Source organism: Taeniopygia guttata, chromosome 1 (genome assembly GCF_048771995.1).
Source record: "Taeniopygia guttata chromosome 1, bTaeGut7.mat, whole genome shotgun sequence".
NCBI lineage: Eukaryota > Metazoa > Chordata > Aves > Passeriformes > Estrildidae > Taeniopygia > Taeniopygia guttata.
In genome coordinates, this window is record NC_133024.1 from 77,050,449 (window position 1) to 77,077,025 (window position 26,577).

General features: G+C 43.2%; 1 protein-coding gene and 1 long non-coding RNA gene across 2 annotated transcripts in view; one reads left to right on the forward strand and one right to left on the reverse strand.

The window, feature by feature from the left end:
- CLYBL (citramalyl-CoA lyase) overlaps positions 1-10,011 on the forward strand; it is a gene marked incomplete at its 5' end in the record, with an annotated part of 164,394 nt that extends 154,383 nt beyond the window's left edge. Inside the window, 2 exon segments of the mRNA NM_001245137.1 lie at positions 9,354-9,453; positions 9,858-10,011. Coding sequence (NP_001232066.1) covers positions 9,354-9,449 — 96 coding nt within the window. The 3' untranslated portion in view covers positions 9,450-9,453; positions 9,858-10,011.
- Positions 1-26,577, reverse strand: part of LOC115495827 (uncharacterized) — a 71,570-nt gene that overhangs the window by 34,625 nt on the left and 10,368 nt on the right. The gene's annotated exons all lie outside the window — the stretch shown is intronic.

Genomic DNA, 26,577 nt, shown 5'->3' on the forward strand with positions numbered 1-26,577 from the left:
ATCTCTGCAAAAGCTCTGTCAGTTGAAACAGAGAATCACAGTAAAAAATGGCTGTTCAATTCTATTCAGAAAATTAATCTCAAATTAGAAAAAAAAAAAAACATAGAAAAAAATATGGGCAATTCAATGCTTGTTGGCAGAACAAGCCTCACTATTATTATTTTTCTCAACTCCCTTGTATTTTACAGCTACCTTTCCCTTCGGTATCAAACGCTGTCTGTGCCCTGTCATCATTTACTTTCAGATTGAATCTTCTTGTTTGCATTTAACAAATTGCTTCCATGACTATAAACCTCAAGTTAATTCCAAATTACTAAATGAAGGGCATCTGAGGATCCTAAATTCTTAATATCAGTTACTTTTCACTTTTCCATATTCCATGGTTATTCCATATAATAACCATGATGCTCACTAGGGAGAAAAAATGCATGGTTGGATAGGCTGTTTGTCCAGGAAGCTGCTTTTGTGCTATAAAATAAAGATTTTCTTGGCAGCAGCAAGTGTGCTCTCTAGGATTCTTCCGTTCCCAATACAGTATAAGACAGAGAATGAAAGCCAGTGGAGAATATTCCTGATTTCTAGAACTTTCCTCCGCTTCTTTAATTTTATTCCTTCCTGCTCTAGAGGAGCACACAGGAAGGCATCAACCACAATAAGAAGGTAACTAAAGAAAATGTAAAGATATCAATAAAAAAAAAACCTATCTGCCTTTCATTCAGGGATCTTAAATAGATTTTTTTGCTCAGACAGAGGAAGAGACTTTGGTGGCCTGAGGAGTTTCTGGAGCTGGACCAAGCAGCATCCCCAGGCCCATCCCAGCTGAAAGGGCTATCCCTAGTGGTTCAGGCAGCTTGGGGGACTGTAAGACAGAAAAACAGCTTATCTGGCTCACACAGCAGGTCAAAACCCTTATATATGGGCTGGAAAGAGTACTGCCAGGTGGAGAAGAAACGGAGGACCTTGTAGGTCCTTGTTCTTCATCTTTCCTGCCCCACTGTGGACTTGAAGGATCACAAAGTCCTTTCTACCTGTTGAGCTTTAGAAAGGGTTTCTTCTGTCAGAGTTCTTGCACTGCTGCTCAGGAGTTATTTGAGGCAAAAATCAATCTCTATTTCATGTGGTTGTTGCTCTTTCTTTCTTGACCTTTTGTGTCCTTCCATCTGCTCCTAGAGGCAGAAGCCTGTCTCAAACAAACAGGCCTGCTTCTAGCTTTACAAACTGATTTATCCTCTGAACTCACTGACTACTTCTACTTCAGTGGAAGATTACTCTGGCAAAAAGAAACAAAAGGCAGTGATTTCTAATGTTTTCTACATATCAGCAAAAAGGCTACAGAAACTTAATGGTGATTATACTTTTCAGAATTCCCTCCCAATGCACGCTTCAACAGATCAGAGACCCACTGAGCATCTCCTCTTGCCAAGAAGATATATTTGACAAACCTTTTCAGGGATCACTTCTTTTCCCCAAAAATTTTTTGTACAAGTGTCTTTCTGCCCATAATATTGTTGCAGAAAAGGGGTGAATGTGAAAAGGTCCAGAGGAGAGGCTATGGAAATATGTGGCCCAAAAAGCTTTGTCCATACAGCTCACTGACTGTGAAGTCTTCAGTTTGTCATGTGTGCCTGCACTGGTTATTTGGCCATTCCTTACCTACTGCAAAAACACTTAAAGAAAGCCAGAGTTATGTGTGAGCCTGCTTAAAGGCAGGACAGGCCTGAGCAGAGAAGAGCGAGAGGCATTATCTTGTCACAGTCTGGAACACACTCTCTTGACCCAGATTTCACTGAACACCTCCTAGCAGCTCACTAACCTTTGGAAGTTCATTATGAGAAGGTAGAATCATGACCCAGCTCTTTATGACAGCTCTTTGGCTACAACTTGCAGAAGAAAAAAAAAAATTAATTAAACCTGCATTCAGCACCATCACAGCTGTTAGCTCTTGACTTCCCCAAAAATATGGTCTCAACCTTCTGTTTCAAGAGAAATCATTCCTTTGTACTGAGGATAATCACTCCTCCCCCAGGCACAGACCCAACACCATTTGCTGTGACCAGGCTCGTCTTCTCTTTGTTCATTACCTGTAAGCAAATCCAAGCATTCTTTTTAAGCCCCAAAGCAAAGACTTCCAAATTTCCTCTGCAGGGGGTCACTTAAACAACGTGTGTTTTCATTAATCCCAGGGGAATTATCTTCATGAGTGCCATGCTTTTTAGGGGGAGCCTTTGCCATCCACCTGCTTCCTTCCCTCCTCAGGAGACCAAATCTGCCCTGCTTGCAGAATACAAAACTCTTATTGCCTTATGACAGCTAATATTGTACAGGATTAGAAGTAATGTTCTCAGACCCAAGCAGATATTAATGCATTTATTCCTTGTATTTTTGGTGTCTCCAAAAAGTCATGACTAGACCTTTGGGTTTTAGAAGCGGGCAAGACACTGAATTACAATGGAAAGAACTCGTATTTCACAGATAACTGTGGATCAAAGATTTCTTGTGTCTGTGGACTTGAGGCCACTTGTCTGTATGGGTTAGGAGGTACACAAGGTTTGCCCTGGCCAGCTGGCATCACCCCTTCTGCTCATTTCCATTTAGCCTGGCAGCTGCCCACGAGTGCCAGCGCAGGTCACCGGGGTTGGAAGGGGACTTACATAATTACTTATTTACACAATGGCTGTATTCACACCAGCCTCTGGCCCATGTTACCAGAACAGTGTGGGAGCTCTGTTTGACTCATGACATCTCCTAATGATTAAGGGGGTGGAGGAGAGAAGGGTGGCTGGCTTGTGGGTTCCCTTATGCTCATTTCACCCATGTCATAGGTGCACATCCCCTCCAAAGACAGCCCAGTAGGACAAGGGGTTAACCAGATTGCCACACATTCTGCAGGGATTTGGTCTACAAAGGAAAGTATTGCAAAACTGTTGAGAAAAGTAGTTGGAAAAAACCCAGCGCCCCAGCCCCCACTGGGGCACTACTTCTAACTGTGTGACAGCAGAGTACTGTCCAAGGACCTCCCCTCACTTGTGAGACTGTCATACAATCAGTATGTATGGGTAGTGGCAGTAGTGGAAGAGGGGTTTTTGGCAATTTCATAAGGATTACGTAATCCCTATTTTAGACCCATAGTTAATGCAAAAATTCAGCAGCAGGTGATTTCTTATCCATATTGCAGTTTCCTGGAACATTATCTTGTCTTGCTTTTCCTTTTTTTCCACTGGCCTAACTCCCCAGAGTATCCCCCATGCCAAAGCCTTACCTACTCACCAGGACCCCCTAGCACCTTCAAGCCTGCCATCTAAGTACCCTGACTAGATTCCCAGAGTAAGCTGCCTTTGAAAGAGTCAGCTGTCTCTACACAGTGACCTAGGACAGCCCATGTATGGACACACACAACAAATTAACCTAGCACTATTGGTTATATTCTTTCATCTGATGCAAGACAATTGAGTTTTTCTTTCTGCTGTGGACAAGACACAATCCTAATATAACCTATATAAATATCTTTGAGAAAATCCTGGCAACTGTCACATGGGAGTTAAAGTTGTTGGCTACTTGTATGATGAAATCAAGGCATCAAATCAAAGGCTTATCAACAAAGTCTGGACAATGACTGAGTGGAACCACAGCAGTGGTTCCAAAAAGAGAGCACAGAGATCTCAAAACTGATGCTTGTGCTTGGAATCCCATCTGCCAACAGACAGGGAGCCAGCAGACTTTTTGAAATTTACAGGAATTATTTGATACTTCAAAATTCACATCCTTTCTTATTTTCATACCATCTTCATTCAGTACCGATGCAGGTGATTAATAGATTACAGTGGTCTAAGAACTGAGGGTCTGCAGTAACCCTCTCAGTGAGCTCATTGCAGTCATTGGGATGGATGTGGTTAGAGGCACAAGGTAACCACAGAGAGAGCAAATGATGACGAAAAAGCTTCAAGCGTTCACAAGTGCAGGAGTACATCTAATTCTTCTGTATTGCCAGCCAAAGGGGACTAGCTCGTCTGATCACTGTCCCACATGTCCCAGAACAATTAATGTTTGACTTTGATTAACTCAAGTACTTTAATACACAACTCAGAGATAATTGTGTCACATTACTATGAGGGGCCTTAAATGTTCTGTATCATGATAGTTTTATCCTGCTTATTTCTCTCCTTAATCCAGTGGTACATAAAGAAATAAAATATGGTGAGTGTAAAACCACATGTAACATTGTATATCATATAAAAAGGTTTCAGTACAGATGAAGAAGTATAAAACTTTACATTCCCTGATCTTATGGAAAAACATAAGGGTACTTCACTTGCCATTCTGTCCATCCCCTGTGTAGTCAAAGTCAACACAATTCCATATGTAACACAAATCCATTATACCCATGGTAAACACTAGCACCTGTATCATTTTTTCCCCTCTCCTGGTTCCACCACAGAATATTGATCCCCAGACAACATTGAAATAATGGACCCTGAATCCTCTCCATTTAACTTCTAGAAAGGCAAAAAGCTTCTTGCCACTAAAAGCCAGTATTACTGTGATTATGAAGTGGTCTTACAGATTTACCAAGCTCTTAACTACTCCCAAAAGTTTCACAAAGTAAATATTCCCAAATACAATAGAGACACACGCAAAAAGAGGTCTTCATGTTCTAGGAAACACTGCATTCATGTGTTCATCTGACCAATACTGAGACTCTCTCTGTGACTTGATACATGTAATTTCTTATAGATAAAGGAAATCTTTAAGGATGACATTTAGATATAACAAGAGCCATGTTCAAGATCCATGGCAGCATGCAGCCAGGGTTGTATTCTAAGTTGTCAAAGAAGAGCCCTCAATTACATGTTGAACTTTGCTAGGTCTGAGCTGTGCTGAAGTGGCTGCATTTATCTAAAAGGAAATTCATATGATACAAGCATAAAATCTGTCAGACTAGTGTGTTACAAAGTTTAGTTCTGCATCTCTTCAGTGTCTCCACAACCACCTGGAAATTTGTTGCATTTGTTATTCTTATTGCACAACTGCTTTGCCCTCCTTTATCATGAGCCTATGTCTTCATGTCTTGACCTGTGAAAATGACTGTTCTGTGTCAGCTATGCCTTATGCCTTCTCTTGCCTGTAGGCTGGATCCTTGCATCACTTGGAGCTGACCATTGTCAATTTCCATTTTTCCAAGAGCAGCATTTGACATTACCTTCTGAGGAAAAAAAACCCAAATAACAACAAAAACAAACAAAAAAATCTAATAAATCTAGATTTAGTATTTAATTACTACTTCTTCAGTTTAGCTAGATGTGCCACTGGAGCAACACATTTCCTAAATATTTTTGTAAATGGGTAATATTTTCACTTTACTTGCTGGAGTCTATAATTTTAATTCACTAGCAGCTGTTTTCTATATTTGCCAAATCTTATTTTCCCCATCCCCACAGCACTTTAGGATATACTGACACTTGAAGTAGAGCTGTTAAGACCTTACTCGGTCTGGCCTGCATCTTGCATAAATTGCTGTTATTTTTCAAAAATGCTACTACTGTCCTAATAGAGCATTAAATGTCACTGTGAATAATACTTCATGCCAGAAAGAAAAACATTCGCTCTTTCCTTGCTTGTCAAGGGAAGGACAAGCAATCAGTGGGAAGGATTTTAGGTAGTCTACATGCTGCCCATAGTCAATGCTGCCCATTCGCTTTCTTCCTTGATTCCTCCTTGGTAGTCTGCCCTGAACAGAGCTTTAGAGCCATCAGGCTGAGGGAGCACAGACATTTAGTATTTACAAACCCTTCTGCTGTGTTGTAGCCTTCACAGCTGTACCATGTGGACCAGCCAAAGTGCCCTTACAGCTCCCATACACTGCAGACCAAATTCACCCTATTTTTCAAAGGGCTTTGCCTCCAGCACATTCTCTGTGTGGCTGCATGAAGGATGGCACTGAATAGGCACAGCAGAATCTGTGCTGTGTCACTTTAAACAGGGGCAGAGTCTTTGGTCCACAAATCTGCCCATTCCTCAGTAGGGCTGCACTTCCAGACTACTGCCTGATGAGTGCCACGGTTGTCCTCCACTCCCCCACTTCTCATCCCAGCTGAGTTATTTTTATCCAGGTACTGTCACCCAGAAGTGCCTATCATCTGCAGCTCTGCCTCCTGGATGCTCCTTCTCCATCAGCCTTTTCCTGGAGGGCCTGTCTCTTCCCAAGGCAGGTCTGACACATTTGATGAGCCTGATGGCAAAGTCCCTTTACAGGTTTCTGAAAAGGATACCTCTGAATGATTTCTATGGTTGCATGGTGAGCAAGAACCACAGCCACCAAATGCAATAGATGCAAATCCCAGCCTTGCATTACCCACCTGCCACTGTTCCTGTTCATGCTGCAGACTTCCTTAAGAGCAGGCCCTTTGTCCCATAGTACAACTACTGGAAATCTAAGTACAGAATGGAAGTGTGAGATTGTTGAGAAAATTAGCCAAAAAACAAAATTTAGATCTATGGCTAAATTAATCCCCAGATTAATGCTATCAAAGCAAATGGTGTTTATAGAAAGTCTTGTTTTCTTTATATTCATGTGAGAGAAAATTAAAAGAATGCTAGAGGCAAATTTCGTCTAGCAGAATTGGAAAAGAGAGCATGGGGACAAAGCTGTAATTACTGGTATTTCCTATCTGTTGAAACCTGTGGGTGCAAAGAGAGTCAGTGAATAGGGTATATTCAATGGCATTAAAATTAGTTTCTTTTTCTGGACTTTAGCTCAACGCTGCAAATTAGCAGGGGGAAAATAAGCCTCAGAGTGAACAGGCAGAGAAGCCAACTTCATGTTACCCTTTGCTGTTAGGGGAAAAAAAGGCATTTTTTTCCTGCAAGAATTCAAATTCCTAGCAACCCGAAGTACAGCTGCACACTGACAAGCAGGAAATGTATGGCACTTCTCACACGGTTCAGTGTTTGTGTGTCCATGTATACACCGTTATCCTGTTTTTCTTTTAAACATATTACTTTAATGAAGAGAAGACACGCTTAATTAACTCTTTCTTTATAAAGAAGACATTCTGGCCCAGATTCATCATGGTACATCCTAGATACCTGCAGGGGTATCTGACTTTAGATCATTCTGTATCCAGTCAGTGGAAGGGTTTAAACCCTCTCAGCCACGGTTTGGACCACCAGAGATCGGAATTGACATTGCTAGGCACCCATCTCTTTCTGCAAGCCATTGCAAGTACTTAGGAAAACTGTACTCCTAAGTCAGCCTTTCACAGAACAAGGAAGGATGATTTGAAGCTTCAACATACTTCTGCTTATGACTGTCATCCCACATGCAAATTTCTTCTGTAAGGAACAGCTGTTACTGAATTAGCCTTACTCTTTTTTTTTGATACTGAATTAGCTGTTACTGAATGGGCATTACTCAATGCCTACAGAAAAGAAAAAAAAAAAAGAACAAGTAAATTTTATTTTTCTTACCGTTAAAAAATATGTACCTTGCAATTTGTGATCACTGGATAGACCTGAATTATTCCAAGTCCTATGTCATAAAATGTTTACTTAGTTCCCAATTTTTTTCACAACAGTTAATTAGAAGTGGTATATTATTAATAGTAATAATAATAATATTGATGTTGGTGTTGGGGTGCAGTAGGATCGATCGTTCACTCAGTAAACAAAAAATTCAATTTGAAGCATCAACCCTTGAGTATCTGTCAGTACAGTTCTCCAAACTTACCTGAAATATTGCAAATTATAGTAGGAAAATTGACTTTAAATAAAATAATAGTTTTTACTATTAAAGCCATTTATTATCAATTGTTTTTATGCAGCCTGCTCTTACATGCAAAATATTGATTTGTGTTAGATTACTGTTTAAGGTGGATTTTTGCCTTAATTATTCCAGAGCAAGATTTAGTATTTAATTAATACTTCTTCAGTTTAGCTAAATATGCCACTGGAGTAACACATATCCTAAATATTTTTGTAAATGGGTAATATTTTCACTTTACATGCTGAAGTCCTCTATTTAATAATTATCAAGCCTCAAATGAAAACCAGAAAAATGTTTCTTCTCCTGTGCATTTCTCTCATGCGCTGCCCATGCACAGACACGTGTGCTGCTATGGACCATACCTTGCTCTTGGTTAGCCTTGCTCACTGCCAAACCCAAGGCCAGCCTGTGATCCCGTATCGATTGCAGCAGGACATTAAAAGGGTGTGCAGTGCTTCTCAGAGCTGCCCTATGCAGTGCTGGGGCCCAGTTCTGAGCTCTTCAGGGAAGGGATTGCACCTTTGTACTTGGATGTTTGAGTCTGTTGCTTGGGTTTGTTGTTTTTGGTTTTTTTTTAATATGTCAAAGTACTGTAAGAATTGCAAATAAGATTGGCTTTGTCTGTTGAACTTCAGCATGTCTTAATGCAGTGTTTTATCTTCCAAATCCTACCTCAGAGACACGTGAGGATTAAAGCGTCTAAGGGAACAAGTCAGGTTTGGCACTATTTAAAGCATATGTCTTCTGTTTAAGATTTAACTATGATTCATAGTTAATTGTTTTAAACTTGTCACCATGGTACCAACAAGAAATCCTTAAGAATACAAAGTGACTTTTGAAACCTATTCTAATTCTCAGATCACCACCTCTGAGGCACACAGAGTAGTTCCACATCCATTTGGGGAAATTCCCTACATGTGGTGCTCAGGTGGGCTTTACCTTGGCTCCAGAGGAGATTTGGGCAATATTGTTGTGCCATCCACTTGGTTATTTAAGCTTTCATCCCAGTCCCTGGCCCTTGGAACAGGCCCAACCTATCTTTAGCACTGGAGACCTAATGGAGAGGTGCAGCCGCAGCACAAACTCAGCAAACCCTCAAGTCAAGAAAACTTCCCTCCACCCCCACAAACACCCATCACTGTTTACTGACAAATCAAACTTCTGACTTTGCCCTCTGTCTGCAGGCAGTTTCCCTGCTGCCCTGTGGCATAGGCCTGGATGGATGCTGGATGGTGATGCTGGAGGTGGGGAGCAGAGCTGCCCCCCAGGTGTGGTGTCTGCCGTCCCCTCTCCCCAGCTGGTACACACAGCCTCACTGCTCTCAGTGTTTGCCAGCTAGAGAGGCTGCAACAGGCCAGCTGCACCCTGGGCTTCTCTTTTCTCTTTCTTTTTGCCTCCTCTTTGGAGAGCTTGTTGCCCTTCACAATTCTTTAAGTGCAGTTGCTCTGTCTCAATTACTTTGTCTCCTAAATGTTTTTCAGGATTCCTGAGGGAGATAATGTTTCTTGGCAAACAGATGTGTTTGTAAAGAACAAGACTCACCAACTACTATTTCCAAATGTGTCTCAGGAAGTTCATATTCTCTTTTTTCCAGGGAGCATTTACTTTCCGTGGGAGCATGATCGACATGCCATTACTGAAGCAGGCACAGAACATTGTTACACTTGCCACAGCCATCAAGAAAAAATGAGCTGGTAAATGAAGCTCTCGCCATGGGGCTCCAGTAGCTGTTTTAAAAGATGACTATAATACTTTGTGGGTGGGGAAGGGGGGTGTAAAATTAAAGACGTCAGGCTTAAACAGAAATTCATTTCCACTTTGCAGATCTGTCATAGTTTGCTTGCCGGAATTGCTACTTACTAAAACTATTCCCAACTCAAACCACTGCTCACTCCTGCATGGCCCATGTTCTACACATAGCCTGCACTGAAGTTGCATCATCAAATCTGTGACATCACAGTAATTACCGCAAATGCACTAGTATGACTTCACTGAAGGAGAAAGGCAAAACATGAGCCCTGAGCTCTGTTAAAAGGGCAGATGGAAACTAATTCAATTGTTTCTGTTTCTTTCTGTGCTTCTTCCTGCTCTGATGCAGAGCTCCTGGCAGAAAGGAGAAAGCCTCGAATAATTATGCACCCGTTGAAATAACTGCGACGAAAATCTTCACCCTGTGTGAGCTTTGCTTTCCCCCCAACACCGCCCTTCTGTAAATGTGCAACAGCCATTAAAAATAATGCTCCAACAATGCAGGACTCTTGACTTTCTTCTCTTTTTTTTAAACAGACTCTATTCAGAGAGTTTCCTCCTGGAAGCGTCCAGCCCGGGAAGGGTTGGACGGCAATAAACTTGTAGTTTTTGGAGACACAATGCAGCAGAACTTGTGCATATGGTCTCGAGTCAGATTTACATCACATTAGGGATACGGCTACAGATCATGTGGGCTGTGTGGTTAACGGGCTTAGTAAAGCTGTTTTGAAGAGGTTAACCCAGCTTGTAGTAAGGGTAAATAAACATAACAACCAGGCATTGTCCTCTATTCAGCATGTACTCTTATATGGAGGGCTAAAGGGTATTGAAGCTGCAGAGGATCAACTTGTGGTTGCCAGAGGACTCCAATGAAGTTTGAAACACCAACAATCAGAGATTTTGTTTCTGTTCCTCATTAAATCATGAGCTTTTGTGCTCAGACTATGAACGACTGTTCTTTAAGAAATTAACAGAATGGGAAGTTTTAAACTATGCACCAACCTTTTCATGACCTACACAGCAGCAATGCTGCTGCACTTAGACAAACACCGCGGGGAAGGCTGTTCTGTTTATTTAAAATTGTAAATAGAAAACAGTTGTTTTTTAGTTTCATTTCTCACTGCCTCCATGCCCATTTCACGTATGGAGCCACAGTGCCTTATTCCTCCCGTTTCCTCGCTTAGTGTGTTTCCCGTCCGTCTCCGAGCAGCGATTTCACTTATTTCGGGTTATTTTTGTTTTAATTAAGGGGTGAGGAAAAGTGGGGGAGGAAGAACCCCGCCATCCGGCCGGCGTGGCAGCAGCGAGGAAAGGGAGCGCGGGGGCGGCGGGAGCGCCTCTCCGCGGCTCCCCCGGGAACGGCGGGACACGGCGGGGCCCGGCCCGGGAGCGGCGGAGGAGCGGGGCAGGGGGCAGGGGGCGGGGGGCAGGGGGCGGGGGGCAGCCCCCGGGCCCGGCCCAGGGAGCGGAGGAGCCGCTCACCTCCGTCCTTCCCGGCCGGGACGGTCCCGAGAGCGCGGGGCGGGCGGCAGAGCCTCCGCATCCCCTCCGCGGAGTTTGGGGATGAGCAGCGAGGGCCGACCCCCCTCTCTCCCCCGCCGCCACCCGGGTCCCGTCCGAGGCGCTGCGCCGGGGGATCCCTTACAGCGCGGGGACCTCCGGGCTAATCTGATTAATTAAAGACTACCTGCTTATATCGCAGCTCCCCCTCATCCCCGCGCGTTTCAGGACACCCTCCGTTATTAATTCCAGGCTGACTAAATTACGGGCAGCACTATTAAAACATTATCAGAACTAATGAGAAACAATTACTTAGGAGATGAGCTGGGACGAGCCGTAGCCGGGCACGCGTGTCGCTCTCCCCGCAGATTGCGTTAATAAATCATCAGGTGCACGGCAAGGCGGCGGCGAGGCCTGGCGCGGGGCACGGAGAATAAGATATATGAGATAAGGGTTGTTTGGGGTTGGTTTTTTTTGTTGTGGGTTGGGAGTTTTTCTCTTTTCTTGGAATAATTTTTACATTAATCTCAATAGGACGCGTGTGGTGTAGATGGTTTTATTCCCTTAATACCGCGCAGGAAACGGCGGGGGGGGGAGAGGGAGGGGGAGGGTGCGGGAGGAGTAGGACGAGGACGATTTCAAAAACTAATGTCTTCATTGTTTTACTGAAGTCTTTATGGCCAGGCGTGACAAGCCCGCGGGAGCTGCGGAAGGCAGCGCGGGGGGCGGCGGGGGCGCCCCGGACCCGCACCCACAGCTCGCCCGCGCTCGGCGCCTCCTCTCCCTCGGCAAACTGAAGGGATGGGAATACACTCTCCTGAGCCCCCTCCCTCCTCCTCAGCTGACTGCTGAAGGAACTTCGTGACCCGTACGCGAAGAAATCGAATATGCAAATAAAATGCTGGATATATTCCGATTTTTCCTTAAATTTCCCTGACACCCACCCCTCCAGCGGAAAATCCTGCTTCCTTTTAACAGCCTTAACGATTTTTTCTTTATCAAACATAAAATCCGATTTATTTGGCTTTTCCGTTTACTTTCCGAAGCTTTCCGTGATTTTCCGGCTTTATTCTTCTCTTCTTTCTTTCTTTTTCTTTCTCTCTTTTTCTTTCCCGCCTGGTGCTAGGCAAGCAATTGATGAAACAAAACAGATTATAAGATTAGCAGCAGGATTTTGTGCATATTAATGATAGGGAAGGGCACCGAATGGGTTTGTAATTGCAGATCTTGCGCTTGGGATTGGGAACTGTAGCCCTGCTACAGCAAAGACCCCCCTGTGTGGTTTTCACATTGGAACTTAGGGGAAAAGTGAAAAAGTAATTACCAGAGCACAACACTGAAATGTTAAAGCACTTATTCTTTCTTTCAGCGTTCTGTTTTAAAGGGGGAAAACGGGCAAAATGGAAAATAAATTGCTTTCAAATAAGTAGGTTAGCACCTGAATGCTTGTGCGCATTTTCCCGGCTTTTTTTTTTTTCCTTTTTTTTTTTTTTTTTTTTTTTTTTTCTAATTCTAGCAATTATTTAGCCGGGCATTGCCGACCATCCAAGCAGCAGAAAAGGCGGAAGGGAGGGCAGGGAAAGCTCGGGAACACAGGGGTACTGCGCCCGTGAGGTTTGAAGCAAATATCTCCAGGAAAGCTGTTCAAAGCTGCGGTTGAAAATTTAGTGGGATTTTTCTGGGGTGTTTTTTTTTTTCCTTTGGTTTGATTTTGGAAGTTTGGTTGGTTGGTTGGTTGGTTTTGTGTTTTGAAATCGAGACTTAGAAGGAAAAAAGATTGGTTTGGTTTTCGACACGAACATCAAACGGTATTTTAGCAAGGGATGCATTTCACAACCACAAATCCCTTACAGGAACGGTATATTCTTCGCAATATCGACAAGTAACCTTACACTGAATTTTAACTCTTATTAAGGGTTTCTCCTTGTTTCTTAGGCTACTTTAGCCCCCTCTGAGCTTACTTTTCCTAAACTCCGGATTTTTGCGTATCAAACCCAGTGCTCCTTCACTGACTTTTCTAATCTTTCTCTCCCGTGATTAACAGCCAGAGATGGTTTAGCTTTAATGGCACCTACTCGCGCTTATTGTTTTAATTCTGTTTTCAACGGAAAATCAATGTATCTGGTGGAAATTAGGCTTTGAAAACTTTTTTTTTTTTTTTTTTTTTTTTTTTTTTTTTTTTTTTTACGAGCCAATAAAACGGAGTATCTGCTCCTCGGGCAGTAATTCCTGATTTTGAATTGGAGGAGGAGGGGGAGGTCGGGGGGAAACCAACTTTGCATTCCATCCATCCCATCCCTCCAGCCCTCTTCTCCCGCTTTCACCTCCCTCGGGTTCAGAGCGTGGCAAAGTCCCGAGGCAGGGCTAGTTTATAACAACTGTTATAAAGATTAAAAAGTGGAAAGAAGGGAATAAAGGCTCGTGCGGGCAAGTCCATGATTTTCTATTTTTCTCCATTGCTGCGGATGGGGAGCCGCGCACGCCGCGGAGGGGAGCCCCGGGGAGCAGCGCCCGGCGGGGCGGGGGGAGCACTGCGGGTGGCTTTGGGGTGCTGGCACTTGCACGAGGTGCCCCGCAGAGGCGAGGGGTGTCCTTCCCACCGGGAGCTGAGAAGCGGTGCCCGGCGGCGGCAGGAAACTCCCGGAGCACTCCGCACTGCCGCGGGACCGCCGGGCTGCAGCAGCGAGACCGAGCGTGGGATGGATGGATGGATGGATGGATGGATGGATGGATGGATGGATGGATGGATGGATGGCAGGCATCGCCTGGCCCTGCAGGGACCAAGACTGTCCCATGACTTCCTGGGCTGCTGCCAGGAGCCCTGGACACGGAGGAGAAAGGGAATGGGGGAAAAGGAAGGGGAAGGAAGGCAGAAGGAGGAAGAGGTGATTTAATCACATTCATTACTCTGCCGCAAAAACGGTCTCCTCTAGTCACCTTCAGGCCCACAGTATCCCTTCAGTCAGGACCAGGGTGTCCATGCAAAGGCCACCTGCAGGGTGGTATACACACACATACACACACACACACTCCAGCGTGGCACCAACGGTGCCTGCAAGGGGCAGCGCAGAAATCGAAATTCATGCTCTCCATTTCCATGACACCTGCCCTTCCCCTCATCATTCCCCTGTGGTCCTGTCCTCGTGGTGCTCCTCAAAACTCCCTTTGCCTCCCAGCACTGGGGGTCCCTCAGTGGGAACACAATGGGGACTTTCCTGCTCACACTGGGGTGCAGGGCATGGGATGCACAGTGGAAATGTCCTGCATGTGCCCCCGCAGCAAGCAGGGGAGAGATCACTTTGTTTAGGGTTATTGCTTCCCCAATTAATTCTGAAGCTCAAAGCCAGTACCATAAGGTGATGCTCAGAATGATGTCTTCAGAAGTGCAAGAGACCCTGTTTCTAAAGCTGTTGTAGGTACCCACTGCCTGCTGGCATCATTTGAAACTGATCATCCTGATGAGAATGAGGAGTAAGAAATGCCGATGCTACCTCCTTGGGCCTCTGTAATTTACAATGTGACTCCATGTAGCTTTGGATCTTATGTTTAGAATTTTATTCCTACTTCTTCTAGTGCTGCTAGCGTTATTAAAGCGGTGCTATCGAGCACAAACACCAGTTAAGAATTTTCTGAACTGAAGCTTGCTGAACGTAAAAGCCTTGTCTCTGTGTGACACATGTCTGCAATAACCTAGATTTTATGGCAGGTGTTCATGCTGCTGGGTAGACCTAGTCTAGGCTTCTAGATTCCTGACTTCCTTCCTGGCTGCTTTTGCAGTAGCCCCTAATATATTAAGTAGTGTTTGTGCTTGTCTGTTACTCTATGGGATGCCTCTGGAAGGGCTTATTTTTACTCTCCATATCCTGCTCTTCCTAAAACTGTAGCTCAGATACAATCAGTAGTGCAAGTATCTCTGCACAAATCTGACCATCACTGACAGCCCTGCCTCCAGACCGGTCACCACGAGACCTCTGCTTGTACAATACAGAATTAAATACTTACAAAATGAGAGGGAAACCAGTGGCAGTTGACATGAAAGGGCTGTCTGATTACATCTTTGGTATTACTGAGTGAGAGCACAGGCCAGGGGAAAAAATCACTTCCACCCTCTTCAATCATCAGCATGGGTCACCAGCAAAGAGTTTGTGTTTCACTGTAAACTAGTGGAGGAAGGTCCCCCAGGTCTGTGGTACTTGTTGGGAGTGCAGGGAAGAGCCGTGGTCTCTGCCCATGTGATGCCTCAAGAGGAGCTCACTCTGCAGAGGCTGCCCATTCCTGCCTGCCCTGTGTGACTTCTGGGGCACTTGGGAAAGCTACCTGCTCATTTGAAAGCAGTCAGGCACTTTCAACTCCACATCATGACTCTGCTCAGAGACCACTTAAAATATGTAGTAGGGAGATACATCTGTTGCTTTCTTTTCAATCAGTTTTGAAAAAAAAACATTTCTCCTGAAAGAAAAGGCCAGTCCTGTGCTAATGGCAAACCCTCTGTTGGTGCAGTTCTAAGGTTTTGCAAAGAGTTGCAAAATCCAGACTCAAGCTGGGTTAACTTACTTCACTTTATGGACTAGTTGGTGTCTAACACTTCGTTGAATATTAAAAATATGCCATAATTTACAGAAGAAAAGCACATAGTAAGTTCAGTAATAAAAGGTAAATATGTCTCTACATGGTGGCTATATTAGGAATTCTTTCTATAATGTTTAAAAAGCATTTTTTAAAGTGTGTATGTAACGGAGATGTGTACAGAACGCATTTACTGACAAAGCCAAAGGAAATCGGTGTGTCTTTGTGCCTAGGTTTTCCTAAAGCATGCATGTTCCTGAGTATAGGCAGACAGAGAAAATTGGAAGGCTGTCCCATTTCATGTGGAGGGAAGATGTAAAGACCTGTGCTTGGTTCCTGGCCTTGCTCCCCCATCACAGACATCAGTTTGTGTCGAATTTACCGAAAAACCCTGCTGCTGTAACACTCCATTTGAGAGGCAGGGGGGAGAAGATAATAAACTTTTTTTTTTAATTGCTTCCCTGGCTATAAATTAGCATGCATTGGGCTAATTTTTTTTTCCATGAACAAAAGCACAATTGACTACAATTGCCTATGCAAGGCTTAAGCAAAAGTAGGAAAGGAGTTCTGAGCCTCAAGGCTCCCCTGCGTATTGAACCTGAGCAGGGGGAGGTCTTGTCTGTGCCCAGAAGTTGAAGGGCACTGAGAGCTACAACAAAACAATAGGGATTTTTATGTTTCACTGACTGTTTTTGCAGCTGCATCTTCCCCCCCTCCTCCTCTCCCCCCATTATTTCATATGAGAACCAAGTATGGAAATAGAAGCCATAGCTTTCTCTCCGGATACAGTCAGCATGCATAAAACCAGGGCAGACATCAGCAGAGAGCTACAGTTAGTTATAATTCAGCATTATGGACAAAAGCAGAAATTGTTTTTTGCTTCTACACCATATTTCACATCTCTTACCACAGACATAAACGCAGGGCTGAAGCCCAACTGCATTGTGAGTTCAATGTGATCCTCTTTGCATCACTGGGGTTCCTGATGGCATTTGAAGATAAGTTGGCAGAACCCAATGAGTTCTGCTTTTACAGGTCCCTTTCCATGCTTTCCTCCCATTCAGTCCTAGAATATCTGACAAACCATCTTTTCCCATGGTAAAAGCTCATCTGAGGTGATTTTTGTCTGGAGCTGTCTGTGGAAGCCCTTATGCTACTTCTCTGGTGCATCCAGTTAGCAGCCTGACCAAAAACCAACTCCAATTAAAAGTAGATGGGCATGTAAAACAACTTGCAAAGCTGATGTTAACAGAGACGTGGCCAAAGAGGTGGGGGAATTATTGGTAGAGAGTGGCTGAGAAAGGGCTGAGGAATGAAGATAGAGAGGACAGATGCATGCCTATTCCCACATACCCTGCAGCAGAGTCACTTCTCAGCATCCATGAGCATCTTCACTATTTGTAAAACAAGAAAGAACCCAATGGAAGACCAGTTGCACAATGAGATGAGTTAGTAAAGAAAAAGGATGATGTTTCACTAGAAAAAGCAGGTAAGGTAAGCATTTGCCACAGTCTTCATGAGGGGGTAGACTAGGTGTCTACCTGAGGTGGTTTCTATACTGAATTTTTTATACTGTAGCAAATTTTTATGCTATAAAATGTACTGGGATGGAACAAAAACAAGAGGATAAAGAGGAATCTTTAAAAATGAACAAGGGAGGAATAGGAAATTTACTTTCTCACCCCTGTATTTTTCAAGCTGTTCTTGCATCTTAGTTTGCTGCCTAGATGGCTACACTAATGAACAGCTTCTTCATTTGAAATTTTTTTTCTTTCTTTCTTTCTCTCTTTCGCTCTTTCTATTTTTCTACCTACAACACTACTATTTAGTGAGATAAAGAAGTCTCTGTATTTTTGCATGGGACCTCCCTGATTTATTCTATGTGTTCATCTTAACTGAGAGCACCTTTGCTTCAGGGCAAAGTGGTGGTGGGCTGGAAAACCCAAATTATGGTCTTCTGAAAGGCAGGTACGCTGCCTCATCCATTAGGCGTTCAATTGCAGAAATATCTGTCTCCTGAGGACCTCCCCATTTCATTCATAAGGAGCCATGTGTGAAGGCCCTTCTCACATGAGTGTGTCAAGCCTCCCACCACCCAGAAATCTGAGTAGATGCTGAAGGTGTGACCAGGCAGTTGTGACTTCCAAGGTTGGTTTTCTGTCAGGTACTGACTGCATTTCATGTATCAGTGACACAGCAGTGACTCCAGAGCACCAAATCTTTCAAGTTAAAGCACATTCCTACTGCTGGTCAGGTTCTGAAAGTGTCTATGTGCTTTAAAATGTGAGGTGCTTTAGTTTGCATCTTATTTTAAAACATGGTAATTCTTTTCTTTTTGTGTTATAGAATGGAACATTTGCAAAAATCATTACAACCCTCATATTTGAATCAGTTTCAGACTAATGTCCAGTTATCCAAAGTTGCCAGTTTTGGTTTTTTTTGGCATTATTTTGGGTGATTTTAAAGTTGATGTGTTCTTCACTGTTGCCTTTAGAATTATATAAAGCATATTGTTTACAGAGGTGTGAAAATGCTTTAAAAGCTGCAATCGTCCAAATTGAAATTTATTTCATCTGAGAAATGTCCTGAACATCCGGGTGGTAATAAACATTTTTCAACTGCATACAAACTGTGAATTGTATTAGAAATTAAATCTCCACAATAAAATCTGCATTGCTGAACCTCCCACTGGCAGCCACTGTTCTTCTGAAAAGTGACATCTTCCCTGGTGCTGGTGGGGCGGGAGCTCTCACACAGATGTTGCTGAATGGCTGCTTATCTCTCTTCCCATACTGGGACTTTACAGCCACATATGCCAAAAAAAGTACAAAGGATGCAAGGTGTGTGAGGAATACAGAAGGGGGCCACCTCAGATTTTGTAGCTATAGATGTTTTTGTCCTAACACACAAGGGTGGGAACCGCTTTATAAACCCCTATTAAAGCAGCATATTGCTGATGTCACAAATTATGTCATTTTTCAGCAAGCTGTTAGGTAGCAGCAGGATACTTAGAGGTCCCAATCTGAGTGCACAGCTTGAAGCCTCATCATCCATTGAAGTCAAGGAAATACTCCAGTCCCCTGGCCCTCTGTTTACAAATAATATATCAAGAATCAGGATGCCCACAAATGAACTTTCAGGCACTGAGCTAAAGGAAATATGTTTGTGAATGTTTATTTCTAGACATATATACATCCATACTATATATTAGTCTATTTGTGTATGTGCATGTGTGCATTTGTGAATAATGCAACTGAAGTCTGCAGTCTGATATGAGATTTTCTTTAAACCATCATTTTTCTTTATTCCTTGATATATAGAGTGGATTCTCCATGACCGATTTTGCACACGGAATCCCCACCAAAGTTAGAGATACCCACATCAAAAAGGGGTATACCAGGTACTCCCATTTTTCTCCTCTTTAAAACAGTGAGAGTATAAAAGACCTCTGATTTAACAAAAACTGTATAAGAAGAGATTTATCTATAATGGAGTTGTGTAAAATAAAATAACAGAAATGTTTATACACTTACTGATTAGTACAGCAGAATAGCTTGTTGGAGGCTCTCCTTATCTCTTGGATAAATCATACTCACTCAAATACATGCTTCCCCCCCTCCACTAGAATGGAATACATCACTGTGTTTTTCCAACAATTCGCATGCACTTGGGAGACAACAGCCTACATTAGAAGACATTAAATACATGTGGCCTGAGGTTGCAAAACAGATGAAGAGAAGGAATTAAATCCAAAGCTAGCTGTGCCAAACTCATCAATGGATGCTTTAACCCCCCCTCCTCATGTATTAGTGGAAGCTAAAGGAGCAGTGTCGAGGCACAGCTTTGAATTGCCTGATTTTTGCCAGTGTGTTAACATCACTCCCCTGGCAGAATGAGGGTTCTGGCAGGGAGATGGATTAGGTGGCCAAACATGGCATTTGAATCCCTACACCCTCTCCCTACACTGATTCCAGTATTTTGCTACTTGTTTACTGACGTGGTTGGCGGTAACTTCCTCTACTGGAAATATTACAGGGCTAGATTGGCTTTTCCTCTACGGCTATCCCTGATTTAATTACCACTGCAGCTATCCCCCACTATCTGCACCATAAATACTGTTGCTTACAGAAACATGATTACAGGATTAGAGTTATTGGGCCCCCGCCCAGACGAATGCAGTGACACAGCATAGCACTGGCACCTCTGAAAGCTACACTGACCTCAGGCATCTCTACATCAAAGGCCACGGCCACAATCTGAGCTTCATTAGCTTTCAAGGCTGAAGTTACAGGAGCACTACTTCCTCAGCCACTAATGGGAAACATTCTCCTCCATTTGCTGTTGAGGTGTTAAAAGTTTCTCTTAACATCAGTTACTGAGCTACAGCTTCACTGGTATCCCAGTAAAATAAAAATGAGTTGTGGAGTGGGAGCTGAGTTCAAATTGAAAAGCTATGTTGGACATCCCTCTTACTCAAGCAAAGGGCAGTCACCAGCACAGGGATGCTTTGTGAGGAAGGACTACAGGGGGAGGTGCACCCCAAATCCCAGACTGGGAGCCACAGGGAAATTCCCACAGCTCCTGAAGGGTTTCATGTGGTTGTAACCAACTGTTTAATGATGGAGGTATGTGGAGGATGATCTGGTTTTCATTTGTAGGCTGTGAGGAGGGTGATTACGCAGCTAGCTGCAGCTCAGAGCATCATCAGGTCCATATCTAGCACAAGAAATCTGTGATCTGTGGTGATAACTCCTCCAGCCCCCCCCCCCCAGGTGGATCTGAACCTGTGAAGAGCAAACCTGGGAGGTAGCATTTAATTCCAGAGAGAAAAGCTACTCATAGGGAGAACCACAAGGTGATAGAGCACTAAGTTGGACCAAACTGATTTTTTTTTTCCTAGCATACATTCCCTATGTGGAAATTTCTCTGAAATTTCAGTATACATCAGTGCCTCTTTGCACAGCTGGAACATTAGTGTTTCCTTTGTCTTGTCTGTTTAGATGATGCATTCTGGCATACAGGTCACCTCTTACTGTGTTTGCACAGCTCTAGCAAAGTAGTTTGGGACTTGCAGTCTTTGCTATAATTGAAGAAAACAGGTAAGTGTCTAGATGATGTAAAAGAAACCCCAAGGTTTCACAACTGTTTATCGAGAAGGAGGACAAGATATTTGTTCCATGAAAATATTTGAGAATGGTAGGATATAATCTACTACAGTGAGCACAGAAAAGCAGGAACTGGCTTTGTACAAGAATTAATAAGCTGAAATACATAATTTGCAATAAAACACATCAATAAGAATAATTTTTAAAAATATTTTTTAAAAAAAGGAAAAGAGGAGTATATAATAGAGCTAAAATACTTACACTGAAGGGCCTGCTTTTCTTTCTTCAGCCCAGCTAACCTTCTCTGGTGCTTTGCCTATGGGATTATAATTTCTACTTTTTGAGCTGGTGCTGAATAAAGTGGCTTGCCCATGAGCCTCCCAGCTGGGCCAGCTGGATAAGGTGGGCTGGTTAGGTGCTGCCAGGGATAAGGCTATGGAATTACAGGCTGGCCTCTGGAGCTAAGCTGCTCCTTCTCCTCAGGAGGTAGGAGGCTTTCCCAGGTCTGAGGAGCTTCTTATGGCTGGAAGATTTTGTGGAAGATATTAGCAGGCCCACATGCCGCCTTCAGAGTTTTCTCCAGCTTGTATGTTTGATAAAGCTTAGAAGCTTTCTTCAGCTGGCAAATTTAACTTAATCTCTTAGGGTTTGTTCTGCCCTAAGCATTCTGTTCATGTTATCAGAGCTCATTTCTGTTTCTCAGTCTTAGGGCTAGGTTAGGAACAGAGGCATGTTTAGAAACCAGAGTAAGAAGAATTCTGCTGATTTTCAGCTAAGCAATTTTCACCACAGAGATTTACAAAAAGGCATTTATTTCCTAGGAAGCCATCACTGGATTTCTTCTTAAATTAAATTACTACCATTCAAAGAAATAGGAAATTCCTTCTTATCTGTACATTTTTCATGAATTACTGATTCTTTCCAGTCTTTCCCTTTGCAGGGCAGTGACCCCCAGCTCAAACACTGCAACAGCTCTCTGACCAGTGACGGCTTAAGTATTGCAGCAGCAGCCACTGCTGTTACAGCAGAAATCCAAGCCCTTTGCTTTGCAAACCTGGCAAGTATGTGATGTTAATTAGAAGCACTCACTCGCTTTACTGAGTAAGATCAGGGGTGATGTGAAGGCATAGGTTGACCTAGGGAGAGTAAAGAGAGCTCTTCTCCCTGTCATCACCAGGACCTGCAGCCCTTACTATCATTGCACACGACACACATACAGATCTGCAGTAATTTTCATTTTCATTATTTCAATTGCTTTCATTCATCATTTTTATAGTTTTCATAATTTCCATTATTTTCTCACTTTGGTACAAGGCAGAGTGTGGAGTGTGGTACAGTTAAATGAACACAAAAATGCTTAACAGTGGTAATGGGGTCCAGGTGAGAGAGTGGCTCTTTAGAGCTGGCACGTTCTTTAGAGCTGATATATACCAGTTTTTGGTGTGTCACTAATGTTTCTTGCTGTAATGATTTTAAGGTGCTCAAGGCTCCATGTAAGGGTCTAATCCAAAGCCTAGAAATGTGGATAGGGATTTTGTGTTGAGAGGAGTCAAAAAAAGCAAAGTTTTGAAGATCCAGAAAAAATATTTCTAAGATTGTCTTTATATAAGAAAATAAAATGGGGGCAGAAAACAGTTTATCTCTTCCTCTGGCTTGCCAGCATGCTTTGATGGAAATCAGAGAGGTGATTTCAAGAGCACTTGCTCCAGCCTCCTGTTCATAAGTAGCAGGAAGGCCTGTCAAACCTGTCAAATTCCTTGAGCTCCTGGGGTTTACAGACTTCTCTAAGCTACCCCAAGCTAAACCACAATCCCATAAAGAAGCCTTTTCAGTAAAACCTTCTACCATTTGCCTGAAGCCAACATATCACTCATTAAAAAAAAAAAAAAAAAAACTCATTTGGAAACATCCCTTCCCCCGTGCTCCCTCTCTCCTGGTGAAGCCCTGAGCAATGGCTTTGCACCATCAGTGTTTGGCAGAAACCTGCCACCACAGGGTATGTCAGAGCCCACAATCTGCAGTCCATACAGAGACCAAAACCCTGCTGGTCCAAGGAGAGTCTGGTTTAGGTAAGGACTGCAGAAATTACCTGGCTTCAATCAGAGCTCAAGGTCACTGTCGGATGGCTTGGATTTATTTCTGTGCCTTGCCTCTTGGTGGACTTCTCCGAGCCCCTTGACTCCAGCTAGCAGCCAAGGTACATGGCCTACACTCTTTGCTAGTGATCTAGAAGAGACCTCCTGGCAGCCTGGCCTTTGCCCTTCCTTTGACTCCCTATATTGCCTCATCCTTTCCCTGAAGTTTGTTGTGAAAACAAAAGCTCTCAGACAATCACCACCAGTGCCAGCCTTCATCTTCATGCTCCACCCAATTGCTGCTGCTCTTCAAACTCTCCTCTCTAGCTGCCCTGCCAGCATATGGAAACCTTCAGTGCCACAGGTCCAAGACTCCAGCTCACCATGGAACAAATCTCTGCAATTCTCAGGACCACTGCTCTGTTATGGTGTCTAATCCAGTAACAGAAATAAATAGTAGCCCAAAAAGAAGAGGGCAGACATGAAGCAACAGTCATTCTGGAGGCATTTCTGGATTTATTTGAATGGAATTGCAGGGGCACAATCTGCCATGAGTGACCATGGGATTGTCAGCTCTTTTCCAAAATTATTTTGGGCTTGTCCCAACTGGCATATGCCTTTGGCAATTATCTGACTAGTTATATGTCAAATCATATTCTTTGGTTTATAGATGGCAGATCAGAGGACAAGACACTATTTTTTTTTTCATGTCATTTTTTTATGAGAGCAACAGAATCACACTCAAAGTCCATCATGGCAGAACCATAGCAACACCATAATAAATAAAACAGTGATTCCTCAATGGGAGGAATCAATGGGAGCAAAATGTGGCAACTTCAAGCTGCAATTTATTCACAATATGGGAGACACACTCTGGCAAGAATTAAACACTCATCACTATATGTATCATAAGGGCAGAGGTAGAACAGAAGTAAATCTGTTGACAACACAGTAAACAATGATGCCATAAAAACTAAAAGCATATTCCAAAATACAGGTTTTGAAACCTGGCACTTAGTCTGTGCAATAAGCTGAAATCTTCTTTCATTTTACATCTGCTTTTACTTAGCAAACAGCTAAAAACTCTTCAGCAGAGGCTGAAATGTTCATACTTGTGAAAAAGGATCAGTACATGGACACTATTGTAATTGTTGTTGTCCAGAATGCAAAATATGAAAACAAAGTTAAAAGGAGAGAGAACCAGCCTAGGACGTAGAGCTACTGACTCCATAATTAAGCCCCATAATAGACACAAACAGACATATGACAGAAAGCATTAATTAATCTCCAGTTCATTATCCAAGTTCCCATGGACTGGGACTTCTCCATGGCAAAGGAACACACTCATGTTTCAAGATAATACTCATCTACAACCATTAATTTTATCTAGAAGTGGTTCATGGCCCTATTTATTAACAAACACATACAATACTATAGTTGTTGATTTTATAAATGTACGTGCAGGAAATAATACAAATGTAGCAAGAACAATGGACAGAAATACTTAAGATGAACTGACAAAGAACTCCTGCCTTGTCTTGAAGCTCTTTTCCCTTATGCTTCATGCTTTTGTTACTTAGACATAACCACTGTAGTTCAGGATGAAAAATGGCCAGCAAGCCATGAATCCTGTCTCCAAGGCTGTGTGCTGGGCTCCCAGTGAAAAGGGTGAGGGTATGCACAGACACTTCCAGTGCACTTCCACAGCCCACTCACCTCCTCCATCTGTAAAGGACCACGAGATACCCCAGGTCATTGCACTGCCTCAGACCCTGCACCAACACTGATCTCTGTTTTGTAAGGGCCAGAGTCCTTACCAAAGGGACCAGAGCAGCTAAAATGAGTAGTCACTCAGACCCAATCCTATGGCAGTCTGTGCATTGGGTGTTAGGTCACATTTTTTAGTATAGCCAAGCTTGGAAACGTATGGGGGAAAGTTGGAAAAAGTTTCATAGTTCTGACAAAACCAACAATGTCCTCAAAACTGTATTTACAAGAAAAGAAAGTAACCAGTACTTTGTTTCAGTTTTGTGCATCATGTGCTAAAACTGAGGACTGTCACACTAGTGGGCTAAGGGGAGGCAGAACAGATCTCAGGACTGTTCACTTTGTCTAGGAAAGAGTTGACAGGATACACAAAACCAATGCATGCTTGAGGCAGCCATGTTGGCTTCTGCTCCACTGTAACGAAAACTGCTTGCCACATGGAATCAGAAAACATTGGCAGGAAAATAACTTTAATTTCCAAACCTGAAAAAGAGTGTTGCAAGCATTAAAAAAAAAAAAAAAAAAAAAAAAAAAAAAAAAAAAAAAAGTTTAAAAGCAAGGAAGGAGGGGAATAACATTCACCTGGACTCAGATGTCATCTTCAGACTCTGACCCTATGATGGGCATGTTTGAAAGACATGAGTTTGTGAAAGAGATCTTAAAGGTGACTTCTGAATGCAAGATGGGGAAAAGTATATGTACCCATCACCTGTGGACTGGTACAAGGATGAACAAATACTTTTTGGAGGAAGGCAATGCAACTCTCCCATACCAGTTACCAGCACAGAGACGTGGCTGGCGTTACGGATGTGTACCTGTAGTTCTGTACACTGGAAAAGGCAGTGGAAGAAGTCCCAGCTATAACATGAACTCTGCAAACATCCAACTTTCTACTTTTCCCTTGATTTCCACCTTGAATCAGCTTAGGACTCAGAAGAAAGACAAAAAGGCATATTTATTTCTAGCCAGTGTCACCAGTGAGTGACAAAAACCTTATAAGACATTTTTTCTCATCTACAGCCTTCCATGCCTGTTGTCATTTGCCTCCTGAGCCTAATGGAAACCTGCTCTGAATGGTCTGTTCTTTGTTATTCTTTCAATTTCCTTGTCTTTTATTTATTTCTCTTGCCTCTCAAGAGCCGTTCAGAGGTCCCATTATTTCCTGCTGGCCAGGGAAGGCTATGAGAACAAATAGTTACATTGGATTAAAATACACACACTGTCACAAGAAAAACAGAGGGAAGGGGGCAAGGGACTTGTTTAGCAAAGGGTGGTGGAAGTCGTGGGACAGAGAGCTGCCAGAAATATTAAAGTGGGGGTTTATGTCAAGACTTGTTTTAGACATGATCTCTGCAAGGAACAGAGCATCTGAATTCTTACTGTGGTGGTGCTGCAATTTGAACCTGCATATATTGAATTAGTTCAATATTTCCTTTGGATTTTAAATGAAAGTGTGTTTGAAATAACGCAAATTACAGGTTTTGGCAGTGTGGATTCTCCTGGTACTGGAGGAGCAAGTCACTGCTACAGCAGGAAGAGGAAAGCTCGTGCACAGTGTGCTTCTCCTCTGCAGCAAAGAATTCACAGAATTCACAGAAAGGTGCTACACTGACCATCATCCTAGAGGAACACGACATAATTGCCAGAACCATGGACATCATTAGACCCCCATCTCCAGGGCAAATGAGCCCTGTGGTCCATGCTTGACCCAGGCAACAGCAGATTGTATCTGTTGCATTTGGAAGCTTTCTTTTCTATCATCTGTTAAAAAAATTCGTTAGCAGGTGCTGAAAATTGCGGCCTCCAACCTAGAGACCAAGAGCCAAAATACCAGAGGGGGAAAAGACAGCTCTTGACAACCACCTGACTCCAGGGTTGGATGAGCCAGAGAGACAATCTGCTGCTATGGGAGATGCCACATCAGAGAAGGGAAGTGGTAGCTCCTCCTGCAATTAGTTGATTGGGTTTTTTTGGTTTTTCTTAAGCCACAAGTAGCAAGGGCCAATTCCTTGCCTTTGTAAAGTTTAAGCCTGCTGATCCTTTCTCTTTAAAGCCT